The sequence below is a fragment of the Lipotes vexillifer genome, unplaced genomic scaffold (assembly GCF_000442215.2).
Source record: "Lipotes vexillifer unplaced genomic scaffold, Lipotes_vexillifer_v1.1 scaffold830, whole genome shotgun sequence".
Classification (NCBI taxonomy): Eukaryota; Metazoa; Chordata; class Mammalia; order Artiodactyla; family Lipotidae; genus Lipotes; species Lipotes vexillifer.
This window is the reverse complement of record NW_006786980.1, coordinates 12,081-37,320: the sequence shown is the minus strand read 5'-3', so window position 1 is coordinate 37,320 and position 25,240 is coordinate 12,081. Positions and strand designations below refer to the sequence as shown.

Sequence of the window (25,240 nt, the reverse complement as noted above, 5' to 3'; positions counted from 1 at the left end):
AAAGAGGGAGAGAAGAGGGGGAAGGGAGAGGGAAAACAGGTGAGAGAGACCTTTCTGTAGTTTGGGGCAGAAAACACATTCATAAGGCTGCAATGACTTCCCCCAAACAGGCCGAGCCAAATCCTTGTTGCCCATTAGTTAATGAGCCCATTAGTTTCTGGCTCCCAGTTGGAGCAAAACAGCCCCAGGGCAATTCCTGAGCGGAGGCCAAATTATAGATCCTGGAGGAGGTTTCCCTAAATACTAAAAAAGAAAAAAAAAAAAGAATTCTTCAGAGCCCAACCCCAGTCTGTCTAGAAAGGGCAGAGGCTGTGGTCACCAGCCCAGAGTTAATCAGGGAAACAGTTGGCAAGAGTGTTGAAAAACCAAATCCCTGATCTTGGTGAAAAGCAGCTGTAGGGGCGGGAGTCACTCTCCACAGCCGAGCTGGCCTGCTCCTTCCCTGGGTCAGGGGACCCGTCCAGCCAGCTCCTTCCCTGTGGGATAAACCATCCAGACACCCACACCGCCCTGAAGACTGGAAGAACCTCCAGGTCAGGCCCTCTGAGGAGGCCTGGTGTCACAGGCTGCTCTTCTGTCCTCCTCCAGCTTTCTCCCTTAATTCAAAACAAAATGCAGGCAACAGGCCAGAGAGCACGCTTTCCTCCTTGCTTTGGGAGGTGCACATGTTATCATTCATCAATCTCTCTCACTCACCAGTTTCTCATTGTTGGTAGCCTGCCCTCACCTGCCATCCCCCAGGTGAGGATGGTGACAGGCCCTGAGGACCACAGTCTAACTCCAAGAGGGATGGAAGCTCTTCCGGTGAGTCTCAACCACTGGAAAAAGGTTCCAGAAAGCCCTAGGATAACTTTGGGGCAACCTAAAGGTTGGTTTAGCTGCTCTGACGCCCTGTCCCCTGGCCTGGCCCCAGATGGAAACCTCAGCAGGCAGGAGACTCAGGCCAGGGGCGTCCATTCTATTGGGAGGGACCTTAGGGACCTCATGGTGGCAACCCCTGTCTGTTACCATGAGCACCCAGATACCAGCCAAAGGGTGGGCGCCCCAGAGCACAGATCTTGCCTGTTTTTCTCTTCCAGTTCCCACGTGCCTGGTGTGGTGTGTGAGCCACTGTGGCTCAATGGTAAAGGGACACTGTCCCATCAGATAAGTGACTTGCCCAGGGTCACACAGCCAGTGTGTGCTAGAGGAATCCAGAGTCCTGCTCGGGCCCACAGCTTTCAGGGTCCCCGCAGGCTGAGTGGGCTCTGCCCAGCTCTCTCCTCGGCTTCCTCCTGGTTCTAGGGAGGTTTTCACAGAAAAGGCGCAGCGGGTGGTGTCCCAAGGAGCCAGGACCCAGCGTGACTGTACTGGTCCCAGGGGGTTCAAGCCCGGGTCACTGGGCAGAGGCGGAGGGCCGGCTGCCGGCTGAGAACCTGACCGGCTGGGTTGGTGTCACGCAGCGGGCGCACCCCCAGGTTTTGCCAACCCCCTGCCGGAGGTCGGGCTGCTCACTGCCCTTGCTGTGCCCGAGGCTGGGGCTCTGGTTTGGGGCCACGGTGCCCAGCGCGCTTACTTGGGCTCCTTTGATGCGTGGTCCCCGGGGCAGGCTGGGCAGGGCACTAATTGTTCTCTGTTAATAGAAGATGACATCGGAATCTGCAGCCACAGACCAAGGCCCTAATGCCCTAATTAGAGTGAGGGAGAGAGAGAGAGAGAGAGAGAGAGAGAGAGAGAGAGAGAGAGAGAGAGAGAGAGGGAGAGAGGGAAACTAGCCAGGCTTTTGGAGACAGGGAAGCCCTCAGCCCAGAGAAGGTCGGGAAGTGTGGGGAGATTTCTAGCCAAAGGTGGCAAAAGCCTGGGCTTTCGCTTGTTTGTTTCACCTAATTAGCTACGTTGGATTTCGCCTTGATCTTACTTTATGTGAGAAAGATCCACAGAGCTTTAGGGCCAAGAAAATTGTTCTGCTCCGAGGAGAACTAGAGAGTACACGTTTATTTCTTAGAAAGAACGAAAATCTCTTTCCACTTAGGCCTTTAGTTTGCAAATTAGTGCCGCTACAAGGTTATGGAGAAAGTTGATGCTCTCGTTCATTAAGGAGGGAAAAGTAAGGGAGGGGCCTCCCTGACCCCAGGGAGTTTGTAGATCACAGCACTGCAGAGCCCGTGCCTCTTAATTAACATCCACCTCCGCCCTTCTGGACTTTTCCCAGATAGAGCAAATAGCATATAGTTAAGATCAGGTGAAACTAATCTAGAGAAATTGGGTTAAAGATGCCTGACCAGAAATCAATCTGCCATTAAAAAAAAGTTTATGAATCCAATGCCAGTTTGTTATTATAAGACTAGCCAAAGAAACACTTCAGTGCATTAAAAACACGTTAAAGGGCAGACAGTAAAATGGACCCGCAGTTTTAGCTCATTATTTTTTGGAGCCATCTCTGCTTAAGTGTAAATTAATCTCAGAAAAGACTAATGTTGATACTGAACACATCTAATGTATACATTGATATATTTTCAAACACATGTACACAGAATATGTTTATGATTCAGACTTCCAGAGACGGGGAGCTTTGGCGAAGATCAGTGAGTGCTCGACATAAGGCAAACGCCTTTTCACGAGACTCTTCCTGACGTAGTTGGTAGCTCTTTGTGCAGATATCAGGCAGATATTTTAGATAGAGACCTGGAAAGTTTATCTGGGATGCTGGATTGAAATGCAGCCCTCCAGGGTGAGAAGAGAATTTAGTCTAGGGCAGGCAGCTCTTGTTTGGGTAATTTAACATTAATTGAGAGACTAAATTTTTGCCACTTCGTGAAATCTCTGTCCTTAGGGTCTGCATTGGCTTCCAAACTTCAAAAGCTGCCTGCAGTCGTTAAATTTGCCTGGCACTGACCCCTAGTGGTCTCCCAGGGATCAGTTCTCAGAAGGTTACACACCTGCAGAATAGAAACTCACTTCAGGATAGGGGACCATTCCATAAGTGACTGGAGAATAAAATATTTAGATCTTCTTATTAACTTTATAGTGCCAGATGTGTACTTACAGGTGTATGATTAAGACAGTTTTAAGAGATTTATCATCTCATCTCATAATTCGGGGGGGGGGGGAAGAAAACCCCTGTAGCTTTACAAGTAGGCCCTGGGGAAACGCAATCACTTGCAAGTTTACGTAAGGCATTCATAGTGAAACCCAAGTAATTCAGGCCAATGCACTGCGTTACTCTGTAGATGACATAGATTGCTCTATTAGTTTACATAATATAACTGATCACACAGTTTATCTGCTTATATTAATACCAGTTTAATAAAGAGCTAACAATCTTTTTGCACAGTGAGTTGTATTCTACGTGAAAACAAGTCCCATAATTGTGTTTAATACACTATAATTCTCTGCTGAGTTCTTAATCAGCAATAATGGATATAGAATGCATATTCAGAGAAGCAATTTTATCAAACCTGTCTATAATTTTTTTCATAAACTTCATTTTAAAGACTAATGAGTATATAGTTAGGTTAGGAATCAAACCCATTTCTGAGAAATAATAACTTGGGTGGGGGTGGGTGGTTAAGGGCATTACTTAAGTACCAAGTTAAGTCTTCTACCTCAAGTGTAATATTCCATTTAATGTGCTATTCAGGAAGGGTTACACATCACTCACCTATGACAGAATTGAAATCTTACTTGAAGAAGCCTCCAATGACTAAGGTGTGCCTCTTTGACTGTTTTGGTGTGGCTTCATTTATAATGTGGTTGTGAAATATAGCTCAGTTTACTGGAGATAAGTATAGTTTTATAGCAGGTCATGAGATTCTGTTTCATCCATCTGAGGATACAAAAGTGCAATTCTGTAGAGTATTTGAACTTGACATCTCTCCCCGGGGATGCAATAGGATAAAATGTAAAGCATATTCTCTCTCTTATTTCTGGGTACAGGTTACCCTTTCTGGGGGAGTTTAAGGAGCCTCTGTTCAACACTTGGCTGTATATATCTAACTTGCATTCCATTTCAAGTTGATTTGACTTTGCATTTATAGTCACTCGTGATTTTACGGATGAACAAAGATTCAAAATCTTACTCGAATGCTGGTTGAGCTCCTGGCCCTGTGCATGACTTAGAGGACCCGATGGTAAACATGATAGTCTTTCTCTCCATGAACTCAATTGCTCTTTTGCCAAGTGTGCCTCTTTATGGATCTCATGGAAATATGAACAAAGGAGACATTAGTCCATGCCTAGTCTTGTTACATTAGGGAGAATTTCTTAAGTGGATTTTGTGATGCAGCTGACTCTTGTTGATGACTATAAACCTACTGGGTTTCTGTATATATACTGATTTACTAAAAGTGTTTTTTAAAAAGTAATTGTAACCAGAGCATAGCAGGCAAATACTACTTTCTCAAGCAGAATGAAAGAGGTAATAGTAACAGATGTCTCACTTCCTTCAAGATTCAGGTTTCTCCCCCCCACCATCTCCCCCAGGGAAATGACCAGGTTGACTTTAGATATTCTATTATAATGCACTAATGTGCACGATGATCAGTGTGAATATATATGAGATAAACATCTGAAGTAAGGTTTAAAGGGGAAAAAAACCCCTGCCATGCCCTTTAAGTTAAGAAGTTGGCTGAATCAGTAAATATTTAGCAAAATGTTTTCATTTTGTAATCATATTTCTTATGCAGAGCCAGTAGGTTATTGGAAATGACCTCTTAAATGCACATCTTTACATCCTGGGGATAAGGACTTTGAGGCTTGTTTCAAAGGCTGGGTTGTTTTGCCCCCAGTGTTGAGGGAGCTGTGCAAGGGGGGTTGTGATGCTGCCCTCCTTCTGCCCTGCCAGCTAGGGACACAGCTAAACCCCCCTCCGTACCACGTGCCAGAGCAGACGGGGCCACGATCCAAGAGGGACGTCAGAGCCTCTGAACTGGGAGCTGTGGGGTGCGCTACAGGCATGAACCGAGGGAAGAAAAGTTTGCGCTCGTTCTTTTTCAGAAATATTTACTAAAATAACTCCAAGGGAAAACTATTTTCATCCTGGTTAGCCCTACGCTAAGCAGTTATAGCTAAAAGTACTCAAAAATAATATTCCTACGGTTACATAAGAATCCTGCAAATTTGTATTTTCTAACTTCTCTCTCTTGTCCAGCCACTTTTTAACTTTTTCTGGAAAAAGTTATGTGTTCTGATACACATAAATATAGTAGAAAAGGGTTTTTTTTCTTTTCCCTCTTGGAGAATATTTCTCTCCCTCCCACACTTATAGCTTATTCATCTTTTCAAGGTTTTCTAGCAACCATTAAGCTGAAGAGGGGATTTATCTAATCTTTTTCTACTACCTAAACTTCGGGTGTGTCCACATGAACAGACTAGTTTGGAGGTCGTGGGCAATTAACCTCTTTCTTTTGTCTGGCTCCCACTCATAATTGGGTCGACAGCTTTTTCCACCGTTGTTGTCGTGTTGTGACATTATCATGCCACCTGCCATCTTCTCAGCTAATGCAGGACTTTCCACTGAGCCCCTGTTTGTCCACTGTGACTGCAACAGGTTGTAACGAGAATGAGGCCGACCATCTGGACCGAGATCAGCAGCCTTACCCGCCCTCGCAGAAGACCAAGCGCATGCGCACCTCCTTCAAGCATCACCAGCTCCGGACCATGAAATCCTACTTTGCCATCAACCACAACCCGGACGCCAAGGACCTCAAGCAGCTTGCTCAGAAAACAGGCCTGACCAAAAGAGTTTTGCAGGTAAGAAACCTCCATCGTTGGCTGTGTATACGTCTTCCCCTTGCAGTAAAAATAGTTCTCTTCCCTGTTTGGAGTGATACGGCTATTTCCTGTACTGCTTCTCATTAGTCTACCTTAGTTAGCTCCCTAGAGGGTACTGAGAGGTACCCTGTCAGGTAACTCCCTCAGTTACTCTAGGTAACTCCCTAGAGAGTGTACTGAGATTTTGCAGGGGCTTTCCGGAGACTGCCCAAAGAGAGACGCAGGGTCTTCTAAGATGCAGCCACATTCTCCCTGCAGATGGACAGACGGGTGCACCAAAGCCAGCTCAGCTTGCCTAGCTGCTCTGCAAACGCGGGTGACGTTATCTGCGCAAGCTGTGGCTTTGGAGACAACGTTCACGTTAGGGTCAGTGCACAGACTTGGCGGGGGGACCTGCTGGTGCTGTCTTACTTCAGCACCCTCTTGGCAGCCTCACTACCTGTTGTGAGCTTCCAAATTCAAGACGACCCTTTTTGTCAACTCCTGAAAAGCCACAAGTATGGTTAGTGTCTCGGCAACCACTTGGAGAAAGTATTTTCCCATTTTAACCAACCATATTTCACAACTAAATACCGGGAGTGAGATCTGCTGTCCAACTGCTTTCCTAAACTCATCATGGTAAGAATATGTAACTAGAGACATGATAGTGGGTTGCTGTGGGTCACCTGTGATGCTCTTACACTTTTCAGTGACAAATAGCAGGCATTTAAAATTCCACCCGCCAGTTTCCGGTTGCTTGGAGTCTGTGGCCCTCTGGGTTTTTCCTATGCAAGTAATACTTGCCATGTGTCAGACTCAAGAATAGGCTGAAATCTGTTTCGAAGATGTTCATTTCATGTGAGTGATTCTTACTTTGTGAACCATTCCCCGACCTCGCCTGCCCTCATTCTCAAAAAGACAGTAGTTGAGGAATCAGGGTGTGTTTCCCCCTCTCATCTCTGTGCCTTCATTTCCCCACGGTATCTCCACTTAAGCATCCGTAGCCCCCAAGCGGCAGTTGTTAGTGCTGGGGCGGGGGCACACGTGCTGCTCAGAGGGTGTCCGTAGTCGTACTGGAATTACTCTGTTTTAAAAGAAAGCAAAAAAAAAAAAAAAAAAAAAATAAAAAAAAAAAAAAACAAAAAAAAAAAAAAAAAAAGAAAAAAGGAAAGAGAGAGAGAGAAAAAAAGAAGTATAAAAATAAACATCGGTAAAGAAATCCATTGGGATTGGTTTGCAGGTTTGGTTCCAAAACGCACGAGCCAAATTCAGAAGGAACCTTTTGCGGCAGGAGAATGGGGGTGTTGATAAAGCTGATGGCACGTCGCTTCCGGCCCCGCCCTCAGCAGACAGCGGCGCGCTCAGTCCACCCGGCACTGCGACCACTTTAACAGACCTGACCAATCCCACTATCACTGTAGTGACAGCCGTGACCTCTAACATGGACAGCCGCGAATCCGGAAGCCCCTCGCAAACTACCTTAACGAACCTTTTCTAACATTGGTTTTTTTTTTTTAAATTCTTCCTCTTCTTTTTATTATTATTCCAATGATTATTTTATTATTTACAAGACTTTTTTTTTTCCCCCTAACCCACAAGATACTTGGGAAATAAAAACAACAGCTTGGTGTGTAGCCTCTGCGGCCACTTGGCAAATGAGTTTACAGTATTGTCTCCTTTACAAAGTGTATTTTTTTTTTTTGTCTACAAAGTGTATTTGGATTAAAAAAAATTAATTAGATCTTTCAGTCGGTAAGGGGAGTTTGGGAATCATTCTAATAAGTGCCTCTTAAAATTGTATGTTACTTATTTCCAGAATCTCGAAGAAAAAAAAAAGAGTGGTATTATGATGGGCAAATAATCATATTCCCGGTTATATAATTAGGTTAATAAAGAATCAGATAATTAATTAAAATTATTTTTTTAATCTTGCAATTGTATGTGTACTTATGGAATTTTGAAAACTTCATTTGTCTTTTTTAAAATGGAAAAAACCTGTTTTGATTATTCCTTTTTTTTACAGTTGAGGAATATGATTAAACAAGAGCATTAAGGATAGCAAATCTAAATATTAAAGATTAATTAGGTGGGAAATCTAACCAGGAATGTGACTCTTTTTTCCTCTTAGGATGTACATACCAACAAAACTTTCTTATTAGTTAGTTATTGCTTTTCAACATTTGAAAAATACTTAAACCTCCTGTGTATCCATGAAAATTCCAAACAGAATTTGAAATTCTATACTTTTAACCTCCTCAAGCTAAAAATGATAGTTATAAAACCATTCTTTCTAAATTATTTTTTTCCCAGGGAAAATGGAAATAAGCAAAATATAATTTTTTAAGAAGTTAAAAAAATCAGTATAATTTAATCAATAGCTCTTAATTGGCTTCAGCTGTACCATGATATTGTATCTGGCATTCTATACAAATAGTGTTTAAAAAAACAACAACTTAGTAACATGCTAGCAATGAGAATTCTTTGCTTTTGTTTTGCTTCATTTTACTTTGGCACAGGTTGATGTATTTGTCAGAAAAAAAAAATTTCTGACATTAGAGATTTGAGGTTCTTAGTTTTAAAGTAGATAAACTCAGAAGCCTTGTGGATGCTGATCTGAATATATTTCCTAGTTTACAGTAGCATTTTTTTTCTTTTAATTTAAGCTAAAATCTTAATGGTCTGGGCAGTGGTGAATGTTCATCTATATGCTTCTGTTGTAGTTAAATACCAATTAGATTGTGGATTTCCTAAAAAAAATAAAAATAAAAAAGAAGTCAAGATATATGTCTTGCTTTAGTGGATTGTTAAGAATAACTTTGCACATGTTCTCCACTTTTTGGACCCCTTAAATCTCCTCTGGTGGTCGAAGTGGCTATTTAATAGATTTTAAAGGTGTCCTTCTGGCTGTATAAATGTGTGGTTACATATTGACAGTTCACTGCCCACATTAAAGTGCATTATTGTAACTTTTGCTCAGGGTCTTTAGAAAATTAGCACAGAAAGTAGCTTATTTTTTAAAAAAAGATGATGGAAGATAACACTGTAACAGAAGAAGGTGTGATTGCCATTATATATTTAGCAAGTGTGGTTATCATCTTATATGGAGCTTAAATCTTGACTTTTCATATTTCTATTACATTTTGGGCATTTACCACTAACCAGACCAAACAACCTTGGTAAGGCTGAGATCTTATTAATACACTTTTACAGGTAAAATATTGATACTTATAAATTTTGTTCTTTGACAGAACAATATATGGTACTATAGATCTACTTTATTAAGTAGACTAATTATAACTCAGTTCTCCTATGTGCCTTATGAGATAACTTGGAAGTAAGTTTGTGAAAAATCAGGATATATGTGTTGTTTGTTAAATTAACTGTTTTAAGCCCTTTTGACACCTCACTAGTTTTGTACTGTTTTACCTCTTATTTCTGAAACTCTTTTTATGGTGTATCCTGTTAGAGGGGACAAACATGTCATAGAAAGCAGTTGTGCACTCTTTCCAATATAGTTGATAAATTCAATAATCTTATATATTGAGCTTCGTGTTTATAGTACAGTAAGTGGTCTAGCAAAATTGTCCATGTTTCTTTGTTTATTGATAAATGCATTGTATAGAAACTATTTCCCCTAAATATTTATGGACCAAACAATTGTGATATATCCTATTAAATTTGTGTGAATAAACGATTTTGAATCTAAGGAGTTTTATTTCCCATTAGTTTTACTTAAGGCTTAACTGTACTAGTGTGTTTTCGATTGTCTATTTGTAAAAGCTATTAAAACGGTAATATGAAAAATTTTAGATATGCAAACATACAAATAGCTTTTAGATTTCCAAACTTCGGATTCATTTTAAATTACCATTGCGTATGTAGTGTAATTCAACTTAGAATTACCTTTAAATATATTTTCCTACAATAAAAGTAATGCCCCACTGATTTGACTCAGCCTGATTTTTAGAATTAAAAAAAAGATAATTAGCAGATAAAGTAATTGCATGAAAAGAAACCTTAAATATGATTAAGTTTAATGTTAGGTCTATTGAGCACAAATGGATATTTGTAAATCTAAATAGAAATTGCAGACCCCTAAAAGCCAAGTTGCTCTGTAGTTAATAAATTGTCACTATGATTTTTTTCAGGGAGAACAAATCTTGGGGCATTACAGCCAAACATCCCGACGTTTGAAAATTCCCTAAAGTATTAAAAGAAGGGGAAAAGTTTGATCGGAAATCCACTGCAGTGAAGACAAAGACAATATTAGGTTATGATAATCATACATTTAAAAATCTATTGAGCCAAAAAAAGAGAGACAGAGAGAGAGAGAGAGAGAGAGAGAGAGAGAGAGAGAGAGAGAGACCGGGAGACTTAAATGTCATTTACTGAATGTTAACAAAACTTCTGTTCTTTATGATGTCTAACACAAATGGAGGCTTAAAATTATATGGTTTTAAACAAAATTAGAGAAATCGTGTATAAATCAGAGCAACCAGGCAGTAATATGCCCACCCCATATTTGAAGAAAATTATTGAATAAAAAATTCCCACACATTTGTCAAGCACAGTAGTTGTAAAATAAAATCCAAAAACATTCATTTCACCTGCTTGCTAATGTGTATTAGTCCTATCTGTTAATGGCATTTTCCAATTGTAAATTCAAAGAAAAGCTATCACTCATTTAAGAGTATAGGGATCAAAATCCAGTGATTTTAGTATTATTGTTTATTACTTCCTTTTTAAACAGAAATCTCTGCATGCACTTTTACATCTGTCACTTCTAGTGTACATCTCTGTATGATGACTTATCTTTGCTGTTTCTTGTATGATAAATAGCTTTCATTAATAAACATTTTATTTGATGGAAACATAGTTAACTTTATGTTAAACACACACTTTTGAAATTAGTTTGGAACACTGTCTTAAAAGGCAGCACAATACATTTCCAACTTGTTATACTTAGGAAAAAGCCCAAATGATATAATGAGGTTAAATTCTGGTAATCTAGGATAAAATTATTTACTTGGTTTTTGACTTCTCATGACTTTTTATTAGCTGTATTCACTTGACACATGGACTAAAAATATTTTTTAGAAAAACAAAGAAAACCCAAATTACAACAAAAATAAACCTCAATATGTAAAATTTCAGCAACTTTTTTAGATGATTAGGGTATAATTTATAGATCCTCTGTAAGTTTACATGTTTGCTATGCAATGAGCAAATTTATTGAAAGTATACAAATATATTCTGAACTATGACAAGATCCAATCTTTGCATAGTTCAAACGACATATGATATCACAAACAAAAGAGCAAGTGGAAAGAAAAACAAATGTTTAGGAATGAGGTTTTTTTAATTGTTAAAGGGATATTTGAAGACAGAATTTTTTTAACTATTCATATTTAGCTGTATATCCAAAGCATATGTTAAACAAATTAACATATAACTTTCCAGAAAAGTTTTCATTATGATGAAATTTTTATTATATACAAATGAACCCTATGTAAATGATGTAACTTTTATGAATGATAGTGTAAATATTTCACTTACATGTATTCTCAGAATTTTGAATGTTTTCTTAAATGCTTTCGCTTCCTGAATACTAAAAAAAGAAAAAAAAAATTTAAAAGAGAGAGCAACTTACTAATAAAAGAAAAAAAAAAGACAATGCACCATGACAAGTAGACTATTTTGAGTGATCATGAAACATGTTGGTTTTGTCAGTAACTTGAATGTTTATGCCTCATTGAAACCTCATCCACGGCTATTGTAACTTAAATAGATTTTCCAATACATTTCCAGCCAGTTTATTCCAATCCTTGTCCTGTAGCTTTGCCTTCTTTCCCTGTGCTGTCACCTGTGGCAGTTTCGTTTAGAAATATTTTGGAACTTCACCTGGTTTTACAGACCTTTAAATATTTCTCTGGAAAGTGAAATGTGGGAAGAGACCACAGAGGGAAAGAACATGACTGAAATTAGGCATCTGAAAAAAATAATACAAATTTGAAACAGGCACATTTTTAAAGAGGAAAGGAAAGGAGCGTTAATTATGTGAGTGGGAAGAGAAAAAAGCATTATGATGCTGAATCCGAAGGTCCGTGGTGCTTTTCTGTGATGGACAGTGGTCTCTGAGTCTGCAAAACTGCACCCTTATTGTCCGGCGTGGAAGAGGAAGACGCGGACTCCTTGGTTGGGGGCAGGGCACTATATTTTTGTAGCTCTACCTTCCAAAGGCTTGGGTTAGTCTACTTCTTGCAAATTGATCTTGGGCACAAAACGCTTCACTGGGAGTCAGCATCTGTCGGCTTTGGTGAGTTGCCACATTAAGGCTGACTTGCAGAGTGGGGTTTTTATACCTCAAATAAGGACGTGACTCCATAGCAAAAGACCCAAAGCAAACACTTTTAAAACCTTGGTGATGTTTCATCACCTATAAAGTAGATAGCTTTATTTAACAAAACCTTGTAGAATCCACCGCACATTATTTTACAATAACATTTCTTTGGCCGCGCAGCACTTATAAGCCACGTAGAAATAGCATCTCATTTTCTGTTGCAGTGTGCCTGCCAGGGAGAAGTGTTAGAAGTGGGAAATTCTGATGAAAAAAGATATACGTATATATGTATAACTGAATCACTTTGCTGTACAGCAGAAATTAACACAACACTGTAAATCAACTACACTTCAATAAAACTAAAAAAAAAAGAAGTGGGAAATTCTGGAATGGAAATTTGGAGTCATGTTATTCTAGGCTCTTACGGAGAATCCTAGGGATAATATCGTTATGAAAATAATGTAAAGAACTAATTTTGTATGGAGTTTTGATGTTTAATTTTCAACTATGTTATAAACAAAGCTAGCTTTACTCGTAGGGAGTTTGTGTACGTGTACTCTCCAGGGGATCCAAAACCTTTTACATTTTATGGCCTCTAGACACCAGGGTTAAATGAGGACACTAGGACTTTGTCCAAACTGCAGAAATGGCATTGTATTTTCTTTGAAACCATACAGCTATATAACTATATAGATACACTCTGGATTGGACTTTTGGATCTATTTTATACATTTAGTAATCAGGAACCAATTCTGAATATTCAAATAAATAAAACTCTTCTGATGTAAAGCCACAGTCCTTTGCTTTACAGTCCATGTCAAAAATAGGAAGTTACTTTCTTTACAGTGCACCACTGATTTTAAAATATTTTTATGATACCTATTCTGCCCATATAACATTTTTTTTCAGAATAATATTACCATCTACCATATTTTCAAAATACATCATAATTCTAAGTTAATATATTATTTTGAATGCCCTCTGGAAAGATTTCCATTTCATTTTATCTGTTTCCATAGCAAAAAAAAAAAAAAAAGTTTGGAACTGGGCATGGTACTCAAGGGAAAGCCTTTGAATATGATGTAGGTAGCAATATAATCACAACTAAATTTCTTTTTAACTCTGTTGCAAAATAGATATTTTTACCTAACATCACTCCCCACTTCCAACATTCCTTTGCGAATATTAATATAGTAAACTCTCTCATATCATGCATCACATTAACGAGTTTTTCTTCCCTTGGATTATAAACTTTTTCTTCTTTGCACTACATTTATCTGTGCTGAAATGACGAAAGGCAGGCAAGAATAAATATCCAGGTATTAGCCATATGTAGAAAGTTCCTGGTGTGTATGTCTGTGTACTTTTTCCTCATCTATTAGAATGGTCAGGAATGGTTCTTTTTCCTTTGAACGTCATGTTTACATCTTGCATGATCTCAAATTAATCTGAAGAATAACTGGATACCTTTTATGGTCATTTGAAAATAAAATTTGCTACAAATAAGATACTCCAGTCTCTGTTGCCTCCTATTATGCATGAATATATTAATTTTTTCTGTACTTTCCCTTTGAACCAGAAAATATTAACCTCAAAGGGTATTTAAATTGTTATTTATGATGAAAATACAAAGAGGAAGAAGTCTGAAGGTGAGGTTGCCTTTCCTTAATCATTCTCTTTCTGCTTCCTTTCTTATTCCGAAGCAGCAAAAATCATGAAAGGCTATCTGCTTTAACTTTGACATTCAAGGGTTTTGACAGCTTGCATCACTTAAAGTTATATTTATTATTCAGTAAACTTTAATTCTATAGAATAAATGTCCTTTATGAAATGTGATTTTTTGAAAAGCACAAAGGTATTTCACCATCTCAAGCAGTTGAAGCTGTTTGAATTCTACAAACAGAGTGGTGCTTTCAGAAAAAAAATATAGTGGAAATTATTTTAAATATAGTATTTGTAGCATTTTACCAGCTTGACCTGGATGTTCTACAGGATTTTTAAAGAGCTGTTAAAAACCTCCAAAATGTTATGTAAATAATTAAATGATGGTATTTTTCTGTAATATAAATCGAGACAGTTTATTTTATAAATACAATTACACAGTCATTTTATTATTTCAGTGCAGGTCTAAGTTCTCCTCTTGGATACTTTAATGACAAGGAGATCTTTATATTTCCGAGTGTTCTAATAGAATTCTTTATCAAATTTTCCTCTTAAGCATCACGAGCCTGCGTGTGTGTGTGTGTGTGTGTGTGTGTGTTGTGTATTTTCTTCCTAACACCCATGAAAAGACATATATTTTTAAGAAAGAAGGCTCAACTTCTAATTAAAAGCTAAACAAAAAAGCAAAATAATGGCAATTTTCCTTAAGTTGGAGATATTGTAATAGGCCTACTTTTTGCTAACCCAACACGAAGCTACATTCCCCAGAGCTTCCCTGTTGATCTATCCTCTTTCTGGGTTCCGTGCATGTTACTGTCTTCACTGAGCTTGGCCATAACTTTGCTTTTTATTTGAATTATGTTCCTAGGTTGGACTTTTCTGTTCAACAAAGTTTGACTAATGTTTACATTTCAACACAAACAACCACCACTAAAACAGAAAAGGCAATTTTTGTTGCAGTGAACAGTTTAACTTACTTCATCTATGAAAAGAGGCGTGTTAGAAAGAAAAGGTTCTTTTATAATTCAAGGAAGATATTTTGGTTTAAATTGAGCAGTGTTAGTCTGTTAAGGTGGCTAGAGCTCAATGCATTTGTAAGTGATCATGAGTATAAATATATACTTGTGGACACATAAGTATGCAGGATGGTATGCTAAATATGCATATTATATGATAGATGCAGCTAGATTCTGAGGCTTACCAAGAGACGTTTCACCACATAGGCAACTCCCATAGCCTGAATACCTAACTGTTAAGTATTGGATTATGAAACATTTCATATCAACTCTGGTGTTTTCTGTTTCTCTGCAGTACCTTGCATAGGAACGTATCATCAATAAACATGATCACCATGGGCTTTGTTTTTGTTTTCATTTTGACTCAGATATGGATAAACTCATGGAATCACTCTGTAGGTTGGAAAGAACCTTAGTAAATAGTCTGGTTCAAATCCTACCCAACCCCCTCTTTTCTTCCTTTTGCTGTTGAAACAGAAAGCACTGACACAGATGAGTATTGTTTTTAGTTCAGAGACAATTGTGGGCTTCCCTCAGAAAAACAAGGATATCAAGAGTTCCAGTTTAACCTCTGCAGATTTACTTTTTTTTTTTTTTTAAACCCAATGCTGGAACCATGTCAGTGCAGTAGTATGGCCACTGCTAATACCGCTTATTTATTGCTGCTGCTTTGTGACTGCTATGTACGTTCCATTTAGAAAGATGACAATGATAACAGAACACAGAGGGTTATTACTTCGTGGACTTTTCTAGAACCGTTCACAGCTTCTATTCATCTCTTCAGCTACTCACCCGCATCCTCTAAAATTCCCTTTCATCACATGTCTATTCCCATCACACCACTGAAACCATTTTCCTTCAAGTTAGCAGTGATTTTTTTTTTTCTTTACCAAAATCATGGTATTTCCCCTATCTTTAATCACATTTGCTTTGGTGCCAGATTTTATACCCCTTATGACTTGCTTCTCTAAAACGACTCCCGAGCCCTGGAGTTTTCCACAATCAGAGCACCTGCTCTGCTGACTCAGGGCCACCATGTCAACATCCAGCTTGGGGACCTCTCTGCCTGGCTCTGCGTGCTCCCTGGAAATTCTTTCTTAAAGTTTCATCTTTTTAGTGATGACTCCAAATATATTTCTTGGGATACCTTCCCCTGACTGTTCTGTCAGTGAAAGTGCAGCAGGAACGATGTTGAACTCATTGTTTTCTCTGCAGCAAACTTCACCTCTGGGCTTTGTTATTTCTGCTCATGATTTGACTCGTCTCCCATCACCCAGACTGGGAGTCACCGAGTCATCAATTTCTCCATTGCCTTCTCCTTGACAAAAAACCCTCATTTTGTATCATTCTGTTGGCAAATCCTATTGATCCTTTCTTTAGCCTATGTGTTTGATCAACCCTGTTGATCCACTTTTTTTTTTTTTTTTTTTGCCATGCCCCCACCCCTATATCACTGGAACTTGTAGGGGACAGAGCAGAACAGACCTGTGGGAAGATATTCTCTGTGAAAGCTATGAGTCGTTCCAGACATTGTTTTGCTTTCCCCATCTCTGCACCCTGATCCCCCATAAGAGTAGACCCAATGGTCAGCAATTTTAAAAAGATTATATTTAAACTAATTATATGACATAACTTTCTCATTAATGTAGAAGCCTACAATCTACAAGATAATGACTCTTCTCTGTGGGGATTTAAAAAGATCCTGGTTGCTGCTCATTTAGACAGCTGGAATAGAATATACCTATCATTACTTTTACGTGGCAAACATTTTATTTTCTTTTCTTAGAATAATACAATTTCTTTATTACTTTTAATATAGATGAACTATGTGGCAAACATTTTAAATATTAATTTCATATCAAAACAAATGCGATGCACAATAGAAGAAAGTAAGGGTTGCTTGAAATGTAAAATCTTCTATTTCAAAGAAAATTTTGGTTTGCAGCTTGCTGTGCCCTAGGTCCTTCGGGACGCTGGTGGAGGAATTTGAAGTTGTGGGGTTGATGGTCTCCAGGGTCCTTTCTGGTTCCAGTCACACGTGACAGGTGTGTGAAGAGCAGAATCGTGGGCTTTGGGCAGATAGATCTGAGTTCACATTCTGTCTCTTCCATGAGGTTCTCATCCAAACCCTGATTTGCTCACATACCTCAGACTGCAATCACAGCTTTGCGGTTTTTTGCTTTTGTTTGTTTGTTTTTCTCTCAGTCTCTCTCCACTCAAAATCTTTCCTGTACGTTACCAGAGCAATCTTTCTAAACATTATCTTTCAGCTATACCTTCTTTCTTAGGAATTTTAATGAGTTCCCAATGTAGATATGATTAAATATAAACTCTGTGAGACAGCCAAGGTTCTTGGTACTATGACTCTGGTCTTACTTTTTTGGTTTATTTTCCCAGAACGAACACTTCACTGTCTGTAGCACAGGCCATATTCTGTCATATTTTTGCCCACAGTCCCTTCTCTAATTATAAAACATTTCCCATTGCTTCCTATCTGCCTACATTTTAGAAATCCTTTTTTATTCTTTCCTTACAGCACATATAATACTAATAACCAAAAAAAATTCGGAAGAAATAAAATCACCTGCAATCCCCAAACCATCATATAACATCTCTCTCTGTTTTCTCTGAGCTCTTTTCCAGTTTTGGTATTTTGTTAAAGCTTATCCTGTGGTTCCTGGGGTATGATAAGCACTCAGTAAATGGCAATTTATTTGAACCTCAAAATGATCATTTCTTTAAATTATTCTAATTCTATCTCCATGAAAATTGTCTTCATTAATGTTTGTGATAAGCAAAGTCTTCCTTCCTGAGACCCCCGTAACTCTCACTGTATGTATGTCTCACACCCTCGACATGAGTATTTTTGTCCTGACGTGAGTATTATGTCCTATCTCTTTCTCAAACATTGTATATTTCCTGGGAAAAGGGATGGTGTCTTATACCTCTATTGCCTTTCTATAGGTGCTAGGAAAATAGTAATCGTTCAGTAAGCATTTTTAACAACTGAGTTGAGAAGCAGCTGTTCTCTCGTGGATTAGTGGATAGAACTGGCTGAAGAAGACATTGTGACCTGAGCTCTGGGGGAAAGATAAGCTTTCATTGTGGAGAGTCACTGCTGGCACTTAGAATTCTCCATGATGTCAGGCAGGGGAAAGGCGACAGATACGGATCCAGCAGGACTTACTCGAGTCTTACTTTCCTTCTCTGACCAATAAATGCTTTGTGGCTTTAACCTCTCCAGAATGGAGGGCATATGACACCCATCATCATTGTACATTTCTCATAGAGAGAAAATTCCAGAGGCCCATCCTGGCGTCCTGTTGGGAAGCACAGGAGCTCTTTGCCCTAAATCTTTCTGTTATGTCACTGCAGTAGCTCTTTCCATTTTGTTACAAGCGCTGCTTTCCAGTGTGTTTTTGGAGGCACGCTGGAAAGGAATTAAAAAACTCAAAGGAGCACCACACTGGTCACCAATGATGACAGCACGAATGACAAAGACATTGAGCTGTTGCCCGCTTACCAGCCAATCCTTCCAGTCTTGGTAAGGTTGTGTACTACCCTGACCGGACTTTCTTATACATTTACAAGGCAAACTTCATACTTAGATAAGCACTGATATTTCCTTTGGTGCCAGATTCGTGTTAAGCTACACTTCTTCCTCTTGTGGACACCAAGTATTAATATATCTGGCTCCACAGACCTCTAGCCTTATCAGTATATAAACTCAGGACAAAAATAAATTTTGTACACTGATCAGAGTTTGGCATGAAACCCTTTGTGGTGGTCACAGCTGAGCTGCAAAGGCTTCCCAGAGCTTCCCCAGAGAGCAGTGTTCTGGTCTAGAGTCACTGTGTGACAGAAGGGGTCATGATCTTTTCTCCCTGAGAGACCCCAGCTCACGGGTGTCTATATATCCTATTATTTTCCAAGGATGGTTGTCGATTTTGGTATCCTTCACGTTAGAAAATACGTATCAATTTTCTCCACCAAATCCATGCTAATAGTCCTTAATAAGCATGAACTTTTGAGATAAATGGTGTCTAGTGATTGGCCATCTCTACTTAATAAAATAGATACAGCCTTTAGATAAATACAAATAGATGTTCCTAGCAGCGAGGATTAATGACCATCCAATGAACATTGAAATAAGAGGCTCTGAAGCATTTCTTTCTTTTTTTTTTTTTGAGACAGGTGAACTTTTCAAGCATGATCAGATTTGCAGATATTTCAGGCCAGTCGCTCTCAAAATCTTCTTTTAAGTCACAAAACCTTGCTTGCGGAAGTTTCTCGCGGAACGTTTTCACAGGACTGAATGTATGAAACAGGTGAGAATAAGGCTTTTCTGGTGGAGAAAAGAAGGCGTGTGGTAAGCCGTGGTCCCATGGAGCCTTGCTGTGGGGTCCGGGGGCTTCAGGTGCTCATTCTGGAAAGCATGAGTTTGGAACCAGTCCTGAGGTCCTGTTAAAGATTTTGATAAACGTGTAGAGAGGCCCCAAAATGAACCTCTTGTGGCCATCAGTTAGATGGGGGAGAATGTAAAAGTGGTGAACAAAGCTGGGACCTGGGTGAATTCCTTCAACAGTGTCTGTCTTGGTTTCATCATCTGTAAAAAGTGAGGCTGCCCTAAATCATTGTTTCCAAAACTTACCTTACCCTACGCTTCACCGGGAGGGTTTGCTGGATGAAGGGGCTCTGGCCCTGCCCCTACTCCATGGAAGAGTTCTGAAATCTGTTGTTTCATAATTGTGCCCCAGGTAATGGGGTGAGTTTGGGAAAACATTGGCTTCCATCTTTTCTGTCATAACTTTCAGCACCAACCTTTTCTAGGGTTCCACTCAGTTCCTCCACTTCTTTCACAGGTTGCTCTATGACAGGGATGTTTCTTCAGATTGGAAAGAGCGTTGCAACTGAAAAGCAGGAATTTAAACCTGCTGGAGTAATGACAATTATATAAAGGTGTTTCGCTTCCAGGAAACTTGCCAAAACAGCAGTCAGGAATCTTTGAGAAAGTAGCAAAAACTAGGATGTTTGGAGTTCAGTAAGCTATTAAAGTGCTTCTCAATATCATTTGGGGTGAAAAGCGTACTGATGACAAAATACATATTTCTGCACCTCCCCAGGCTTGTCTGTCTGGGGGCGGGCACAGAGGCATCACATGGTTTCAGTCACCCCAGTCTCAGTGTTTATCTGCTTCGTGCTCCGGAAGGACTTGTACACCACTCTCTTCCCAAGTCCCCAGGGGGTGTTTCAGACATGTTCGTTCACTCATCTGGCAGGTATGTAAAGGAGGTGCCCTTGTGTTTCCCCCTCCCCTCTGGTTTCCCTGGGTGTCTTCTGAACAAGGGTGTCTTCCTGAGAATTCGACATTTGTGCCCAAGATGCTGTTTCTTAAGATTCCCAAGGAAGGAGGATGCCTCTCCTGACTCACAGCTGCTCTGTCCCCTGGGGCGGAGTCCTTCCTCAACTTCTGCTTGGGGTCCCCCTGCCCCCAGACCTTGCTGCCAGCCCACAGGACTGGGCTGGGGGAGAGATACCATTTCAGCATCCCCCACCACGTCACCCCCAGACATCTGCACGCAACATTCCTTCCTCCTTCAGCCCCCAAACAAAAGTCCTCAGACAATGAATTCCTGCAGATGAACTCATCCGAGGTCTGTCCATTTTACCAGACCTGATTTCACAAATTTGAATTTCAATTCGGGCTCAAGGTGGGAGAACCACTCTATGGAATGTGCAGATTGGGAACTGATTTGAAAACTCAATCCCAGAGAGCGCCAGTTAATGAATTGATACCCCCTGAGGGAGGCGCCTGGGGCTTGTTCAAGGACTCTGTTACACAAAATCTTACCAGAGTTCTCAGATAGGACATAAAATGTGTTCTGGCTGAGGTGGGAGTGGGGGAGCTGGGGACCCCATACTTCTCCTCACCTCTCTCCATGGCCCCTGAGGAGGTTTTGTAAAACCTGGTTTGAAAGCTCTTGGGCTCTCAGGTAGTGGAGAGAGTGAGGGAGGGGAGAAAAATGGGAGGACGGGATGGCTATGAAAACAACGTGATTAGTTTTAGTTCAAGGTATACTCACTAGGAACCCACAGGGTGATGTGGTCATTCCCGAAAACACGTGATTTTATCTGAGGCTGGGTTAATGCACTAAGAGTGTACTAAGACTGGGAACATGTCTGTTCTGGGCAAACCATACAGGGACATGATGTTCTCACATGGCTGTGATCATCTGGAGGCAATAATTTTGCATCTTGCTATTTTAGGAACATTTCGTCACTGTTGGAAACTTGGCCAGGGAAGTCACATATGATTGCATAGGCTGTGCACTGTGCAAGTCCAAGGACACTATTTTCAGAGACTATAATGATTATAAAAGGCTGTTCCTCTTAACTTTTTCTCATTTTTCCTTTAGTGTTCCTGCCATTCAGAACTTTACGCTGGTTTCTTTTTTTTCTTTTTCACATCTTTATTGGAGTATAAATGTTTATAATGTTGTGTTAGTTTCTGCTGTACAACAAAGTGAATCAGCTATACATATACATACATCCCCATATCCCCTCCCTCTTGCAGCTCCCTCCCACCCTCCCTATCCCACCCCTCTAGGTGGTCACAAAGCACCGAGCTGATCTCCCTGTGCTATGCGGCTGCTTCCCACTAGCTAGCTATTTTACATTTGGTAGTGTGTATATGTCCATGCCACTCTCTCACTTCATCCCAGCTTACCCTTCCCCCACTGTGTCCTCAAGTCTGTTCTCTATGTCTGCGTGTTTATTCCTGCCCTGCCACTAGGTTCATCAGTACCGCTTTTTAAAATTCCATATATACATGTTAGCATACGGTATTTGTTTTTCTCTTTCTGATTTACTTCACTCTGTATGACAGATTCTAGGTCCATCTGCCTCACTACAAATAACTCAGTTTTGTTCCGTTTTATGGCTAATATTCCATTGTATGTATGTGCCACATCTTCTTTATCCATTCACCTTTTGAGGGATATTTAGGTTGCTTCCATGTCCTGGCTATTGTAAATAGTGCTGCAATGAACATTGTGGAACATGTATCTTTTTGAATTATGGTTTTCTCAGGGTATATGCCCTAAGCTGGCTTCTTTTAAGGTGAGCCATACACCAAAGTGTATGGCTAGAAAATGATATGAATTTAAAAAAAAAGATATTTGTTCTGCTAGGATTTAAAGAATTATAGTAACACCAGGGTGTGTTGTTTCCTTGTTGGGGTGTGGGATGAAAATAACTGAGGCAATAAAAATATTCCATACATTAAGGGTTCCAGTATTCTTTCCACAATCCACACTGGATTGTGACTCTGACTTTCCCAAATTAGAGGGTGGCTTCAGGGTTATCAGGTAAATCAGCTCTGACTTCCTTCCACACTCAGTTTCTTCTTAAAAACAGTGGTCTGGATGGGGTGATCTCAGTGTTTTTTTCAACTTTAATGCTTCACAATTCTATGGTAGTTCCCAGTCAGTGAAAACTTGTCATTTAGAGATGGAGGTGATGACACCTAACACATTATACTATAATTGAATCCATCTGTTCCACTCAGAGTCATGCAACCTCCCCGGGGAGATGCTAAAGCAATCGTTCTCAAAGTATGGTGCCGGGAACACTGGGGGTTCCTTAGATGCTTTCAGGGCTTCCACAAGGTCAAAACTATTTGTATAATAATACTAAGATGTTATTTGCCATTTTCACTCTCATTCTTTCGAGTGTACAGAGTGTGATAAGTTTGTGATAATGTTTTCAGATCCTGTATTGCAGCTAACCTTTAAGAAACTACCATTGTCTAGACTTGAGGACATGGGGAGGGGGAAGGGTGAGCTGAGACAAAGTGAGAGAGTGGCATGGACATATATTCACTACCAAACGTAAAATAGATATCTAGTGGGAAGTAGCCGCATTGCACAGGGAGATCAGCTCGGTGCTTTGTGACCACCTAGAGGGGTGGGATAGGGAGGGTGAGAGGGAGAAGCAAGAGGGAGGGGATATGGGGATGTATGTATACATATAGCTGATTCACTTTGTTATACAGCAGAAACTAACACAACATTGCAAAGTAATTATAGTCCAATAAAGATGTTAAAATATAAATAAAGGCCACTCTGGGAAACTGTTAAAAAAAAGAAAAAAGATGTCCATCGACAGATGAATGGGTAAAGAAAATGTGGCACATATATACAGTGGAATATTAGCCATAAAAAGGAACGAAATTGAGTCATTTGTAGAGAGGGGGATGGACCTAGAGACTGTCATACAGAGTGAAGTAAGTCAGAAAGAGAAAAACAACAGGAAAATGTATGCTAACATACATATATGGAATCTAAAAAAAATGGTACTGATGAACCTAGTGGCAGGGCAGGAATAAATACACAGATGTAGAGAACAGACTTGACACAGTGGGGGAAGTGTAAGCTGGGACGAAATGAGAGTGGCATGGACATATATACACTACCAAATGTAAAATAGATAGCTAGTGGGAAGCAGCCGCATGGCACGGGGAGATCAGCTCGGTGCTTTGTGACCACCTAGAGGGGTGGGATAGGGAGGGTGGGAGGGAGGGAGACACAAGAGGGAGGGGATATGGGGATATATGTGTATGTATAGCTGATTCACTTTGTTGTACAGCAGAAACTAACACAACATTGTAGAGCAATTATTCTTCAATAAAGATATTTAAAAAAAAGAAAGAAAGAAACTACCATTGTCCAGTTTGGGGGTAGGATCAAAGAAAACTCTTTACAATGATCTGAAAGGCTATTAAAATATTCCTCTCTTTGCCAATTACATTTCCTCACGAGGCCAAATTTTCTTCATATACTGCAATCAAAACAACACATTGTGGGGCTTCCCTGGTGGCGCAGTGGTTGAGAATCTGCCTGCTAATGCAGGGGACACGGGTTCAAGCCCTGGTCTGGGAAGATCCCACATGCCGCGGAGCAACTAGGCCCGTGAGCCACAACTACTGAGCCTGTGCGTCTGGAGCCTGTGCTCCGCAACAAGAGAGGCCGCGACAGTGAGAGGCCCGCGCACCGCGATGAAGAGTGGCCCCTGCTCGCCACAACTAGAGAAAGCCCTCGCACAGAAACGAAGACCCAACACAGCCATAAACAAATAAATAAATAAATTTTAAAAGAATAACAACCCAAGCCAAGCTGTAGGATGTTAAAAAAAAAAACAAAAAAAACAAAAAAACACATTGTAACAGATTGAAAACAAGAAATTGTGAGACTCAGTTTTAATTTCTAATATGATAAATATTGATATAAACCTGCAAAAAACAAGGATCTTTGAGGTCCTCCATAAATATCAAGTGTAAGAGTGAGAACAAAAAGTTTGAGAACAGATGTCCTAAAATGTCATCAAAGTAGCAAAATTTCCTCCTCAAGCAGGTAAATTGCTGCTGTTACTTTCTGGAACTCCCAACATTTCTGTCCTCATTTGTTTACACGAAGTTCCATCAGGAATTTTAAAAGTGATTATCCTGTAATACCTGCAGTGCTTTTTGGGTTCGTATATTTTGATTTATTTGAAGCTGTGATGGGATTCCCTTTTGTGGAAATTTTTGTCTGGGTTTTGTTTCAATTAAGGGCATGCTTTAGGAAATCTACAGGAGAACAAAATGATAGCTAATTGTTAGGTCTCAAGTGTTAGGGAATAGATGTGGGGTGTCGGGGGTGGAGCAAGGGACAGGAAGCTGAGATGAGGGCGGTAGTAGTACCCGAGGTCCAAGATTCCAGAAAAGAGGTTACACCCACCGCCCTTGTATATTCCTCAAAAGAGGATGCAGGAAGGGCGGATGCCATAGCCACTGTGGCTGGAGGGGTCCCACGGGAAAGGAGAATGAAGTTTTCCTCTGGATGACTGCTTTGTGCTGTTTTTGACTTGAGAAGGAGTCAGGATATGTCCAGATCACTGCATGATCTGTCACTCAAATGAGGGCCCAGTGTGTGTTGCCTGTTGCAGAGACCAGAAGCTGTACAGTGAAAGCCAAATGCCCCCAAACCCCTGTATTTACTCGGAAGTGCCTCATTAGTTGGATGATTTTTCTTTTCTTTTCTTTTTTTTATTGGAGTATGATTTCTTTACAGTGTTGTGTTAGTTTCTGCTGTACAATGAAGTGAAGCAGCTATATGTATACATATAGCCCCGCCCTCGTGGACCTCCCTCCCAGCCCCTGCATCCCACGCATCTAGGTCATCACCGAGCACCAAGCTGAACTCCCTGTGCTATACAGCAGGTTCCCACTAGCTATCTATTTTACACATGGTATTGTATCTATGTCAAACCTAATCTCCCAATTCATCCCATGCTCCCCTTCCCCTCTTTGGGTCCACACGTTCGCTCTCTACGTCTGCGTCTCTATATTCTTGCGTCTCTATTCCTGGACTATTTCTCTCTCTCTCTCTCTCTCTCTCTCTCAAAAATAAGCCTTCCACTTGAGTATTCACAATGCAGGAATCAGCAAAGGGAA

The 25,240-nt window shown here is 40.1% G+C and overlaps 1 protein-coding gene across 3 annotated transcripts in view; it reads left to right on the top strand.

Annotated features, from left to right (window-relative positions):
- LHX9 (LIM homeobox 9) overlaps positions 1 to 8,479 on the top strand; it is an 18,079-nt gene extending 9,600 nt beyond the window's left edge. Inside the window, exons 4-5 of one of the 3 annotated variants that reach the window (XM_007459655.1) lie at positions 5,528 to 5,730; positions 6,971 to 8,479. In XM_007459655.1, the coding sequence (XP_007459717.1) occupies positions 5,528 to 5,730; positions 6,971 to 7,228 (461 nt within the window). In that variant the 3' untranslated portion in view covers positions 7,229 to 8,479. The remainder of the gene's footprint in view (positions 1 to 5,527; positions 5,731 to 6,970) is intronic. The other 2 variants (XM_007459656.1, XM_007459657.1) reach the window with 2 other exon arrangements.
- Positions 8,480 to 25,240: the final 16,761 nt, after the last annotated feature.